Below are 13,625 nucleotides of genomic sequence, written 5' to 3'. Positions count from 1 at the left end.
TCTTTTTTCATTGCAGAGATCTCTCCTAGTTTTTCTGTTTACACTTCTTTTTTAAAAGATCCTGTTGATCAAGTAACTGAGTGTTATAAATCCAGGATGCATAGAGAAAAACCACCACCCGAAAGTAAATAGAGAGAAACAAAAACCACATTCATATTAACCAAACATCATAAGCATTGGTGATAATCTGTTGCAATTAAGTTAATACATAAGGTCTGCCTAAGTTTGATAGAATTGGGGCTTCTGCCTCTGATATTTCCTTGATTTAACTTTATAATTTTTTCTGACATGGTGACTGAAGGCTTTATTAATCCGCATCTCAGTTGTTAAGATTGTGTAGGTTTTCCAGTGATAGGCAATTATTATTTTAGCTGCTAAAATTAAGAAATAATAAGTTCCTTAGTTTTCAACTTGAGGGTCAAGGACAAGCAGGATAGAAAGGGGTGTCATGATCACGTCTTTGTGTACAGATGTCGCACCAGCTGATTCTCTTGGAAAGAAGAAAAAGATCATAGCATCATCAGAAAGGATACAGAGCTGTCATGGCCCAATACGCCAAGCAGATCACTAATAAGATGAAAGTCAGCAGTGGGTAGGCAAGGGTGGACATCATATATCCAATGGCTCTGGAGAAAGAGACAACAGAGAGCAATCAACCTCCCTCAGTTCCCACCCAGAATCTGAAACTGCAGGGACATCAACGCATTGTAGGGGTCCACTTACCGGCTGGCTTCCTGGATCAGGGCGATAGCGATGAAGATCCGTTTGCGGAGGAACAAGACAGAAAGCAGCAAGATGCCTTCCACCACGCAGAGGACAATGACTGGAGGAGAGAGAGGAAAAGGAGACAGGAAGAGCTTTCGGTTAAATCACCCCAAAGAGAGGCTGGGCTGACATCATGAGCTAAGCCATCATGGGATTTATTTAGGCTCATCCTGAGGTGTGAGCTCAAAACTGAAATTTGTAAACCATGGCTTAGTGTGACTGTATCTAGATAGTCACACTAAGCCATGGTTTACAAATTTCAGTTTTGAGTTCACACCTCAGGATGAGCCTAAATGAAACAAATTTAGTATAGATACAGTGGTAGTATCACTGTCAACACTTAACCTAAACCATGATTTAGCTCATGGGTTCATGTGAACCCAGAGTTACAGCTACAGCTTGATGGACCATGCAGTTGCAGCTACAGTTGGTGGACAATGTCAAATCTTGGATGGGGGTCCATTTCCCACCCCCACCCCCAAGTCTATGCATTACTCCTGTCCTCCCAGGCTAAGCTTCTCACTTCTAGCTTTCAGGGACACGCCCATGTCTTCAATGCTTTACAGAACAGCAGCAGAGTTGGGGTCAATCAAATCTCAGGGGGATGGTGGTCCAAAGGGCAGAGGCAGTGAGCAAAAAGGCACATGTCTTGGGTCCCACTAGATGACATTATTTAGTCAGTGGGATCCACGGCATCTGTCTCCTGACAGACCTAATGGGAAACAACTGGGGAGAGGTGGTTCCACAAATAGCTTGTCCCTAGGCCAACAAGGGCTTTCTAGGTGACAGCCAGAAAGCTACACATTGGAAGCCAGCGTAGCTCATGGTGCAGAGAAATAACAGGTGCACCAAGATGTGTCCATAACAGCCCACACTGTCACATTCTGAACCAGCTGCAGCTTCCAGGTATTCTTCACTACAGTTCAGTGTGACTCACAAACTTACTGTGATTATCTATTTATTTATTAATCACATTTATATGGCCACCCATCTCACAAAAAGCGACTCTGGGCAGCGTACAACAATCAGATAAAACCACCAATTTTAATAATTAAAAAACAGTCATTCTAAAGATATAAAAAGTCATTATTAAAAATGAACATATAAAAAATTTAAAACATACAAACCACACAGAGAGAGTAAAATACCAACCACAGTGGAGCCATCTAAGAATGTCTCTGGTTCCCTGGGACCCCCAGGCCTGGTGACATAACCAGGTCTTGAGGGACTTCTGGGCACCATGGCAGATTATGCAGACTATGGCAAAGCATAGATTATGACTCTGGAGAGGCTGTTGCATCATGACAATGGGCGAGAATGGATGCAAATGAGTGTTGAGAAGATCAAAACCATGATTGGCCCATTATTCATTTGTAAGTTTGCTATTATCTTGCATTTCTAAGCCATAGTTAGTACAAACCTGTCTCCAAATAATAAAATGGGTGAAGCTTATGCATTACACACACGCACGCGTGCACACACACACACACTTATATCCATCCATCCAGCCTTTCATTCTGGAGCTCCTCAACGAAAGAAGCGTTGAACTCCAAAACAACCAGAAGATTCATAGCCCAGCCGGCCGAAGATAATCCCAGGTCAGAAACCTGTTGAGGGAATCCCATTCTCTGAATTAGCAGATTTAATTTTAAAAAGGGAGAACATTTTCATGCCTCTTTACACTTGTAGAACAAGGCTGGGCCATCACGTTCAGGTTGTGTATGGATAACCCAAGGGCTGCAGTCCAAAAGTGGAAAAAGTCAGCGGAGGAAGGAAAGGCAAGGGAAAAGGAAGATAAATTTTAAAAAAGGAAAGAGGGCAAGGAGAGCTTAACATTACAGTACATCGTACTATAGCATTGGGCCTCTCGCCTTTGGAAATTACTCGCACATACCAAACTAAACACAGCCACAGTCACTATGTATAGAAGATTGCAAGTGGTAGCTTCCAGCTGAATTCTTTTGAGGACTAGCGCAACACGTTTCGCTTGCCTACTGCTGGCTGCCCAAATCCAAGAGCAAAATGACATCACAGCCAAACTGGTTGTCGGTTTTAGGAAGCAAATGACAAAGTGGTGGGAGGAGCTCACCTCAGCTGTAAAAATGGCTTTCGAAAAGCAGGCAAGCAGCTTTTGTATTCTCTGAGGAGGATCCGGTCTTTATTGTCACAGGGCCTAAAATGAATCTAGTCTGTTAAGGAATTGACTCTAAATGCCTTAAGTAGCAATCCTACCATCGCTGATCCCTTCAGAGCAGTGTTTCTCAACCTTGGCAACTTCGAGATGTGTGGACTTCAACTCCCAGAATTCCCCAGCCAGCCGTGCTGGCTGGGGAATTCTGGAAGTTGAAGTCCACACATCTTGAAGTTGCCAAGGTTGAGAAACACTGCTTCAGAGACTGATTCGTCTGTACTGTATTTGATATTTGGCACTCAATTCCTTCTGGGTTTCTCCCACCTATTTTGGTAAGAAGGGGAGAGGGCTGAGAAATCAATATTAAAAAAGGATGAGGTTTAAGTAAAATATGTATGGAGGGTAGTACATGGAACACACCCTTTTCTTTGCTTTGATCAGATCCTCTTGCCCTTGCCCGCCCCCCCACATTCACAAGCCCCCCAAAAGGTGATGCATCTGTGCCCTTGGCCAACCAAGCCAAAGGAAGCTTAGTCTTCTGCCCTGACTTACAGGCGGCCAACCACGTCTCCTTGACACTGCCGTAAAGACTGAAGTCGGTGGTAAATCCGATGGTCTGGATAGTGGCTTCCTTTTTGTTGAGGACATCATATTCCATGTAACAGTGGTAGATTCCTGGAAGGGAAAAAAGAAAGACTGATGAAATAAACCTAAACAAGAACATTCTTCCAGTCCCATTCCCCCCTCCCCATCTTGTTTCAGAACACTACTTTCCCCATTACAACCTCCCTTCTTGCAGCAACTAACCAAGATATGACATCATGGCACCAAGGCACCACATCTTGGTGATGGTTGAGATACCATGGCACTCTAGGGAGCTGGAACATGAAACTGATGTAAGACAAAGGCCCCACATTTGAGAGCCAGTGTTCTGTAGTGGTCAAGGGGTTGGACTAGCACTCAGGAGATCCAGGTTCTAGTCCCCACTTGGCACAGAAGCTCCCTCGAAGACTTTGAGCCAGTCTCTCTCTCAGCCCAAGAGTCAATGTGGGCTAGTGGTTATAGTATTAGACTGGCACTAGGAAGACCCAGGTTCTAGTCCCCTCTCAGCCATGGAAACTTTGGGCAAGCCACTCTCTCAACTAAACTGGAATTAAACTCCTATTTCCTAGTCCATATTCTGTAAAGATGGAATGGAATGGAATGGAACGGAACAGAAGGGATAGGTCAGTAGGGGAAAGTGTAATTCTGGGAATTGGACAAGCTGTAGCCTACCTGGAAGATTTCTGATCATCTAGGCCAATACTATACCTTCTGTTGAGGACATTTCTTCAAGGTTTGGGCAGAAAGGAAGTTCTCCCCATCCTAAGTATAAACATCTATAAACTGGGTAGTCTACCTGGAATATTTGGAAGATCTGTCATAGCACACTCCCCAAATGCTTGCTGAGAGGCCTTGCCCATTCACCAAATGTTGACGTGATGGACCTGACCAGTTTAAAAAGGTTTACCAAACCATTGCCCACGTTTTTCTCCTGTGGTAGCACCTTTGACCTATTCATCAGTTTGGTGCAGCGTATTAAGATCTCTGGTTCAGCTGCTTGGTCTCATTTTACTCACCATATGCAGTGATGGCTATCACTCCCACAATGAGAACCCACACCAGGATTCCAGCAATGAACCTCAGCAGCAGGAGGAATAGGAGACTCAGCACCATGGCAAGCAGGAGACCTCTGGAAAGAGAATAACATAAAAGAGAAAGGATGGGGTAGAGTGAGTTTCTTCTCCACTTGTTTTGCTTCTAAACTCAAATCTCTCTGTCCAGGCCCTCCTTTCACTATTCCTGAGCAGTAGGATAAACCCAAAACAATACTGGAGGATATTCTGAATTATTTCCTGGTGGGGCTATGCACATTCCAACCCCCACTTGACCGACAAACTCAGACCCAATCTTCTTGCCTTAAAGGAATGAGAAACAAAGAAAAGCTTTGCTAAGTCAAGCCAAGGAGCTATCTAGTCCAGCATTTGGTGGTGGTCAGCTGGTGGCCAGCAGGCTGTAGCAGGAAGCATGGACAGGATGGCAAGAGCGACTTCTATTGTTGCTCCCTACCAATTCGTGCTTAAATGGTAGTGCCAATTATTCAGAGATAACAAACAGGCACCACGGCTAGTTACAATCCACCAAGTCAACCCTGACTCCTTGTGACTACAGGGAGTTCTCTTGGCCACATTTCAGAAGTGTTTCCTTCTTCCTAGGGTCAAGAGAGAGACACTGGCCCAAAGTCACCCAGCCAGCTTCTGTGCCTAAGGCAAGAATAGCCTCCCATCTTCTAATCCAGGGCCTTAACTGCTAGACCAAACTGACTTTCTACTAGTTCTAGTAGCCACTAATAACTTGATACTCCATTGTTTTTCCAGTCTCTTGATTTAGCAGACTACTTGGGGATAGGGGGTGTTCATTCAATCCAAATTATGTCGTTTGGATCCATTTATGCCACTTACATAATTACTTAAATGATGTAAATGGCATCACTGTAGTAACTCCTTGATTTAACAGACCAACCCTTGATATAATAGACAAACCCTCTATTTAACCAATATTTGTCCATTAAATGAGGGTGCAGTTTGAAAGAAAGTGTCATCCATTGTATCTGAAAGAGCTAAACCGAGGTCTATTCAATGGAGGGTTTACTGTATTTATGGTTGGTTGGTTGGATGGTTTCAACGTGCCCATATTTTGCTTCAATGGATAATCTTGAATTTTAATATTCTGAGAATTCTAGAAAATTGTCCAAATTTTCTGTACAGTGCCTGATTTTACATGCCACTCATGATCTGACTTGAGTCCCAGATAGCGTAGCCTCTCTTTGTGAATAAGTTTCTCTTCCCTAATAGTTTTGGTTGCCTCTAAACTATTTTAAATCTTTTCCCCTTCCACAATATTCTATGATGATGATAATGATGATGCTAAATTTATACAGCAGCATTAAAGGATCAGCACAACTTCCAACTGCACTGCAGTTTTAATAAGGGAAAAGGGGAAAAAGAAGAAGGAAAAAAAAAAAGGATCCAGAAATTAGGTAATGAAAAAGAACAACTTCAAAAACTTTGGCCATATCATCATCAGAAATTATCGCAGGCTTTTTTACCGATCAAAGTTAAACTTCTCAAAGAATGAGAAATCATCTATACAAACACAGTTCCTATGTGCAGAGGAAAGGAAAAAATGTTCCCCATGTGGATCACTAGAATGTTGAATAGCCACTAAATTAAATTCAAACATGTCATTCATACGGAATATTATGAATCCGAGAATACAATATGGGTAATGAGGTATTATTTAAAAACAGATCTGAAGTTGGATTCAAATTACCTCCAATTATTCTATGGTTCTCCGATTTAGTATACAAGTATTGAAAACCATGATGTACTTGTCCTGGAGAGTCTCTAGGTGAACCAGATAAATCTAGAAGTGCTAAACTCTGATTACCCAATCTGATATTTCTTCTTCAACCATCAGGTTAGAAAATCTACTAAATAAAATAGCAACCCTTCTCTCGTGTTTAGAATTCACCTTTTCTGCCCAAGCTTTCCGTAAAAGCCGTTTGTAGGAAAAATATGGGTGTCCTGAAAAAAGCAATTTCAGTTCTCTTCTTTTTAAAAAAAACTTAGCTAAGACCATCTACAATTGTCAGGAGATACCAGTCTTTTAGCATTCATGTTAGAAACGACACTGCTCTTTGATATTTTAAAACACCGATCAGGGGAAAAAGGGCACATCTGAAATGCATTCACAGGAGATCTGATTGCGTCCAAAAGACCAACCCTCACACAAAAGTGAGGAAACATAAAATAAATAAATACCTCAGTGATAAAATTAAAATCAAATTCTCTAAACCCCAATTGGTGGTAAGCAAGCCATCACATCAGATCCCTGTGTGACTGTTGCTGTTATTATTATTATTATCCACACTGCATGAACCCAACTGGAAATGAAAATAAAATTTAATAAAGGGGGTTTTCTTTAATAAAGGCTAATTTAAAGGAGAGGATAAAACCAAAGAGAGAGAAGAAAGAGGAATGGTACAGTGGCAAAACTTTTCTTGTAACCAAGACCAGACAGAAGTAAATGCATAAGTATAACTGAGAGCCAAAGAGAAACAGTCTGTTAGTAAACATCAGAGAAAATAGAAAAGATCTACATTTTTCAATGGAAGCTTCAAGGAGGAGTTTTTTTTCCCCAGCTTCCAAATGGTTCTGAAATTACTTTTAAGTGGAGTTTGTAATTCCAGAACAGTGATAGCCAGAAACCTGGTTGATTGTGTGGTTGCAGCCACCATCTTGATGACACCCACCCTCCCCCTGCCCCGTGGATGCCCATGGTACCCATCCAACAGCACACCCCAAGAGGGCCTTCTTCAGATTTCATTCCCCATGGCAAATCTAAGGAACCCTGCAGCGAACGGTCAGGGCTTATCAGTAGTAAAAAGGGAGAAGCTGGAACGTCTTAGTATCTAGCTGATCATTTTCTGGCAATACTTCCCAGCTTCTTTATACATTGATTTATTAACCATGCTTGTATATAATCTTGGTAGACTCTGAGTGCTGTGTAGCAAAACTCAGAAGAGAAACAAAATCTAACAATCCATGAAAAGCTCAATAGCTGCCTACAATCATACCAAGGGCCATGGGTCCATGGAAAGAGCCATCTTTAGATGGCTTTTTGGGAAGTTCCTTTGGGAAGGAGAGCAATATTAGGGTCAGACTCACCTTCAGGAGAAGTGATTTCCAGAGAGTGGGGGCTACCACCAAGAAGTCCTGATGCCTGGTGCATACCCTGTATCTCAAATGAGGAAGGGACTTTCCATGAGACCTCTCCAGATGTTTGGACTGGATAGGCAAAGTCATTGTCAAGGTAGTCCTTGATGTATCCAGTGCCATGTTGTATAGAGCTATATAGGCAATGACCAGCATTTTGAATTGAGTCTGGGAGATACCAGCAGCCAATGCATGATCTCAGGATGGGAGTAATTCTGCTGCAGGTTTCCATAACCGATGGCATGGCTGAACCAGTTGGAGCTTTGTCTTCAAGGCATTGCAAATACAAGGCATTGCAGCTATCCAGCTGTGTGGTGATCATGGCATGAATTAACATTACAAGGGCTTCCTGGTCCAGATGGGGCTATAACTGGCAGGTGAGTTATAGCTGAAGGCCCTCCTCTGCATGGGTTTCCCCTATTGTTCTATCAACAGCTGTGAGTCAAGGAGGAGCCATGTATAATGGACCAGCTCCTTTGTGGAAGGAGGGCCCCCATCTACAATAACCATCAGGGTTGATGTCTCTGGAAATCCTAGATGTTCATATACAAACAGCAGCTGTATCTTGGTAGGATTTGAGATGAGCTTGTTTCTCCCCATTAAAGCTTCAGTAAAATGAACCTTCTGTTTTTTCAGAACCTCCTCCAGATTTTGGATGACACACAAGTTAGCCCAGCAAGGGGGAGATTCCAGAGGGATTATGTTGTCCTGAAGAGTTTTAACCACCTTTAGCAAATCAATTTTAGATGCATCCGCTGACTTTCAACCAACTTTCAACTGGGATATTGTGTCCTCAGCCACATCCGTCCCAGAGCTTAGAGTATTAATAATGCCTTTAATCTCCAGGACAGCAGCCGTGCCATTTTTCTCAACAGCTGGCAAAATGATTACTTTAGGAAAGGAAGACGGTGGCAGAACGTTCTTGGGTGCCAAGTCATCCAAGCAGATCATGAACCTGTTCTTTCTGGTGATCCAACTTCAGTGACCACTTCTTTCTGGTTCTGATAATCATAATTATTACAGCAAATAATTATCAGCAGAAGAAATGTGGGGAGATGCCCAATAATCCTTTGATGATTTTATTTATTTATTTATTTAGATTTCAAATTTATTTTTTCAAATGTGTGATTTATTTAGATTTCAAATTTATCATCTCACTGCAGAGCGACTTACAACACCATCTTGAACAGGAACCTCTTCGATATCCTTTTTGAAATGTGGTGACCAAAACAATACGCAGCATTCCACGTGCGACGATACCACAGATTTATGTAATTTGTATAATATGACTTAATTGGCATTTGTCATTTTAAGATCCATTGACTAGTTTGGGAAAATCATCTTGGAGTACTTAGCAATCTCTTTTTAATTTCACGATCTGGACCAACTCATTAGCCACTTCATCGCTCAAGACAGTCTCTTAAAATTTTAAATTCTTGCAATCTTAGATATCGTTCAATGCTTATATATCCATACATGAGCTGAGTCATCCATATATGAGCGTTATATTTAGGAAAAACCTGATTGCGTTTTTAATAAAAAGAGGATGTAGGTGTATACTTTGCTGAAACTAATTCTTATCTGCTGGAGCGAGTTCACAAACAGCCAATAGTTTCTGTAGTTCTGAATTGTAAGGAATTGCTTCAACAAAGTGACAAACTGTTACACAGTAAATCTGAATCTTCAAGGTGAGTTTAACTTGTAATAAATTGAATTTCCACAAAGGAACATTTCTAGATTTAAATGCCACCATTTAGGTTCTGAACTTGAAAAGTTTATGCTTGATCCCTGAAAAACCTATTCATCTGAGACTTCCTCAAGGTGTTTTCCCCAGCCACAAAGACTAGAGGTGTCTTTAAAAGAAGGACGAGAAAAATAAAGTTCTTGATTCCAAGCCCAGTTCCAGAATCGGCGCTTACACAACGTAGAAAAACACACACACAGCTCTGGCTGCAATCATACCCCCATTGCTTCAAGAGTCATTATTCATCTGAATATAACACAGAAAGCCCTCTTAATTTCCTCAGCCCCCATGAACAATCTCCTTCTGCTATAGGAAGTACTCACATGAGAATCCAGTACCACGTCCGTGTTAAATCCTCAAAGATCTTCATGCTAATATCCTTCACACCCAGAGAACTTATAAGTTGTCTACAAAGACAAGAAACCAAACCGAAGATGTTATAGAAGGGAATCCATACAGACAGGCAGTTTAATATTCCAAGGAAAAAGTACGCCAGCACAGTTTGCTCGGTCTACATCGCCAGTCTCTACTCTGCCTCAGTAGTTATGGCATTGCCCTAACCATTGAACGCTGGACAAGTGAAGGCACAGTGATCCCCAATTTATAAATCAGTATAAATTCCAGCAGTATTTTCATCCTGTGTAAGATACACAGAGTTTGGTGTGGGATTTTTTGTTGCTGTTGTTCTGTTGTGCATGGCCAACTCAAAGGTGGTTTGAGGTGGAGTCGAACCATACACTATAAATTGTATTTGTATCCTTGGAGATCAGAGCGTTCTAAAAAATCCAATCCAATCCATCAATTAATTCTGGGAAAGCCAGCAGGTTTCTTGGATCACATACATCCCCAGAAAGAATAAAGCAACCAAGCTAAGGAAGACTTCACTCTGATGGTGACAACTCTATGATCAAAGGTAAAGAAAGGAGAAATCTGATCACGGATCTCTGCCTTTTTTCAGTCTTGAGAATGAGATCTGGGAAGAGAGAGAAATTGCCCCTCTAAGACATTTGCCTGGAGAAAGGCCCTCATGGAGAATATGAGTTAAAAAAACTTACTGTGTGCCATTTGTGATATAGCTCAGGGTTTCATTTTGTGTCATGCCACTCACATTAAAGTTTCCAACTTGAGAGGTGTTGAAAGAAGGTAAGCAACGATTAATAACTGTAAAAAAAAGGGGGGTATAAATTAGGAGTGATTCTGAAGAATTGGCATGAACTGCTCCTCTCTGCAAAGTCCCAGCCTCAGGGTCAATTACAAATGATTAAAAGTCAGTTTGAAGCAAATGCAGACGTTTCCCCATCCTGAGCACCAAAGAACTCTCTCTTGGTCTACCTTCCAATTTCCTATTTTTTTCAGACACTGGACATGTTTTGGCATGAAAACAATTTGGACAATCCCTCCTTCTGCACCATGAAGCCACTAGGCCAGTGTTTCTCAACCTCAGCAATTTTAAGACGTGTGGACTTGCAAGTTGCAGTCATGTGATATCTCACTTAACAACTACAGTGATTCGCTTAACAACAGAAACAGAAGTGACGTAAGTCTGGCACAGTCATGTGATTTTTCACTTAGTGACCGTGGCGCTTAGTGATGGAGTTCCCAGTCCCAATTGGGATCGGTGAGCGAGGACTACCTGTAATCAGGTGCTGAGCCATAATAACCAGAATCTTGAACCGTAGCCAGAATCCAACTGGTAAAGCTTGCACAGCACACACGTGCCAGGGCTGTACCATGGTGTACCTGAACTATTTACGCTGCTGCAGTCTGGACCAGCTGTAGCTTCCAACTGGCCTTCAAGGGCAGCCCCGTGCAGAGTGTATTGCAGTGATCGAGGCAAGAGGTGATTAGGAATCAGCAACCATAAGCCTAACCATAAGCCAACCCAGGACATTTAGAATTCTTTAATCCTGATGTGTGTCTTTTGCATCTGGCTGTGGGATCTGGCATTCTAGCAAAGCTTGAAAACCTAAAGATCTAAGGTCCTTTTGCTTTCTCTCATTTCAGCAAGGTAAACGCGATCTCAAGGCACCGGACTCCTTTCTTCTTCGCAGGAATCAACACTTACGTGGCATGGTTGGGATGGTGAATTCGGGACAAAGTTGCTGGTTGAGAATTTCTGACACCGTCTGGGAAAACAGCGAGAGGTTCATGGCATTCAGAAAATGGAATCACGCCTACTAGGGGATTCTTGGGATTAAGTGCCAGGAATATTGCAATGAGATGGGAGGCATTAAGGAAAAAGGAGGTTTTGCCATACTCAGGACAACTCCAAGATTGTGGAGTCCTTGGGGTTCCCTGAGCTTGGTTCTTTTCTTGCAAATGTTTCATGACCCGGCTAGGTAAGGGTAATGAAACGTTTGCAAGAAAAGAACCAAGCTCAGAGAACCCCATGGACTCCACAATTCAACCCTGAGCTACACATATTCCAAGATTTGCAGAAATATTTTTAAAAAAACCTTAAAGCAACAACCAAGAAAATGCTGAGAGTTTGGGGAAGGGGTGAGGCAGGAGAGCTGGAACAAGGGCACCCCATTAGTATCCAAGGAAGCTTGAAGCACCATCTTTTGCAGGATTACAGGAAGGCCCAGGATAAGGTTAGGCCATCAAAAGGCAACGTACCAAGTTTGTCGTCTTGAGATCAATGCTGGGTTGGCACAATGTCTGATTCCAGACGACAGAAGGTTTCATAGTATGTAAGGGACTTGGGGGAATCAAGGCAGAGGGAGGCACCACCCAGAATTTGTCAGTACAACTGGAGACACAAATCTGAAAATGAAGGAGCACAGGGAATCAATTTGGAGAGGATCTGCAATGGTTTGGCTTGCACGTAGAATGAGACAGATATTATTTGCTAGATCAGGATTTCTCAACCTTGGCAACTTTCAGATGGGTGGACTTCAACTCCCAGAATTCCCCAGCCAGCCATGCTGGCTGGGGAATTCTGGGAGTTGAAGTCCACCCATCTGAAAGTTGCCATGGTTGAGAAACACTGTGCTCGATGCATACCTTGCCTTTCCCCTAGAAAGCCAATAGTATGACTTCCACTGATTTTATCCTCACAACAATCCTGCAAGGCAGACTGGGGAAGAGACAGTGCCTGGCTCAAAGCCCCCAAGCCAGTTTGAACCCAGATTTCCTCTGGACCAATATTCCGATTATACATCATGTCTGAGTCCCGGAAGGAATGGCTCCCAACAAGCCCCTTCCTGAGCCACTGAGATTGTCAACTTTATAACATGGCTCCGTTCTTGGCTCTTAACCAGCTCATGACGCAAGAATGGCTATAAGGTGGATTCAAGTAGAAATTTCCATTTCCATTTCCAGAGGCATTGTGGGAAATCCTTACTGCTAGCTTCCCTTTTTTTTTTCATTTAAAACAACCCTAAACATTAAAATTGTGGATAAGAAAATATATATAAAAAGGAATATACATACATACATATATTCCTTTTTATTTTATTTTTACTATTTTACAATTTACTATTTCTTTTTTTCTTTCTGTACTTTTTATTTTTTCTTTTCTTTTCCTTAGTTTTTTATCTTTATATCTGTAAACTTTAATCAAAAAAATCATCATTTAAACAAATCGTGGATAAGAAGGTTGGCAGGCCCCAAAGGTGCCTGCAGGACATGCTCAAAAGCAGATATACAGGTAGTCCTCATTTAGCAACAGCCTCATTTAGTGACTGTTCGCAGTTACAACAGTGATGGAAAAGTAACTTTTCAACCAGTCCTTGCATTTATGACCTTTGCGGGTCTGTAAAGCAAAGGAAAGCTGAAGTAAGATCATAAGCAGAGTCGCGGTTTCACTTAGTGACTGCTTCACTTAACTCTGTTGCCAATCCCAATTATGATCACTAATTGAGGACTATCGGTACCACCTTCACCCCCACCCCCAGAATAGGTCTTACCTGTGTGGTAGGGCACTGCAAACCTTTCATTGCCACTGCCAATGGGTTTAGGTCCATGACACATTTTATGAGGTTGAAGTAGAGAAGATACGGTTTGTCACTAAACAAAAAAAGAGAGATTGAAGAACATATTAAAAGAAATAAATCCTGGTAATGAGAAACTGATGCTTGGGTTGCATCAGTTCTCAATGTACATCTACCTAACCAACCGCTGGGCATTATTTTGTACCTAGTTTTCACACATGACTTCAGCTGGG

General features: G+C 42.0%; 1 protein-coding gene across 2 annotated transcripts in view; it reads right to left on the bottom strand.

Annotated features, from left to right (window-relative positions):
• Nucleotides 1-13,625, bottom strand: part of SLC44A4 (solute carrier family 44 member 4) — a 53,157-nt gene that overhangs the window by 7,983 nt on the left and 31,549 nt on the right. For both annotated transcript variants that reach the window (XM_088128704.1, XM_088128705.1), the window contains 9 exons: nucleotides 13,369-13,468; nucleotides 12,077-12,223; nucleotides 11,523-11,583; nucleotides 10,513-10,618; nucleotides 9,781-9,864; nucleotides 4,516-4,628; nucleotides 3,449-3,571; nucleotides 724-823; nucleotides 534-626 (listed from right to left, as the gene is read on the bottom strand). In XM_088128704.1, the coding sequence (XP_087984830.1) occupies nucleotides 534-626; nucleotides 724-823; nucleotides 3,449-3,571; nucleotides 4,516-4,628; nucleotides 9,781-9,864; nucleotides 10,513-10,618; nucleotides 11,523-11,583; nucleotides 12,077-12,223; nucleotides 13,369-13,468 (927 nt within the window). The remainder of the gene's footprint in view (nucleotides 1-533; nucleotides 627-723; nucleotides 824-3,448; nucleotides 3,572-4,515; nucleotides 4,629-9,780; nucleotides 9,865-10,512; nucleotides 10,619-11,522; nucleotides 11,584-12,076; nucleotides 12,224-13,368; nucleotides 13,469-13,625) is intronic.

Source organism: Python bivittatus, unplaced genomic scaffold (assembly GCF_059951505.1).
Source record: "Python bivittatus isolate LINGU-HERP-01145 unplaced genomic scaffold, Pbiv_v1 ctg000800_np1212, whole genome shotgun sequence".
NCBI lineage: Eukaryota > Metazoa > Chordata > Lepidosauria > Squamata > Pythonidae > Python > Python bivittatus.
The sequence above is the reverse complement of the archived record's forward strand: the minus strand, read 5'-3'. Positions and strand labels throughout refer to the sequence as shown.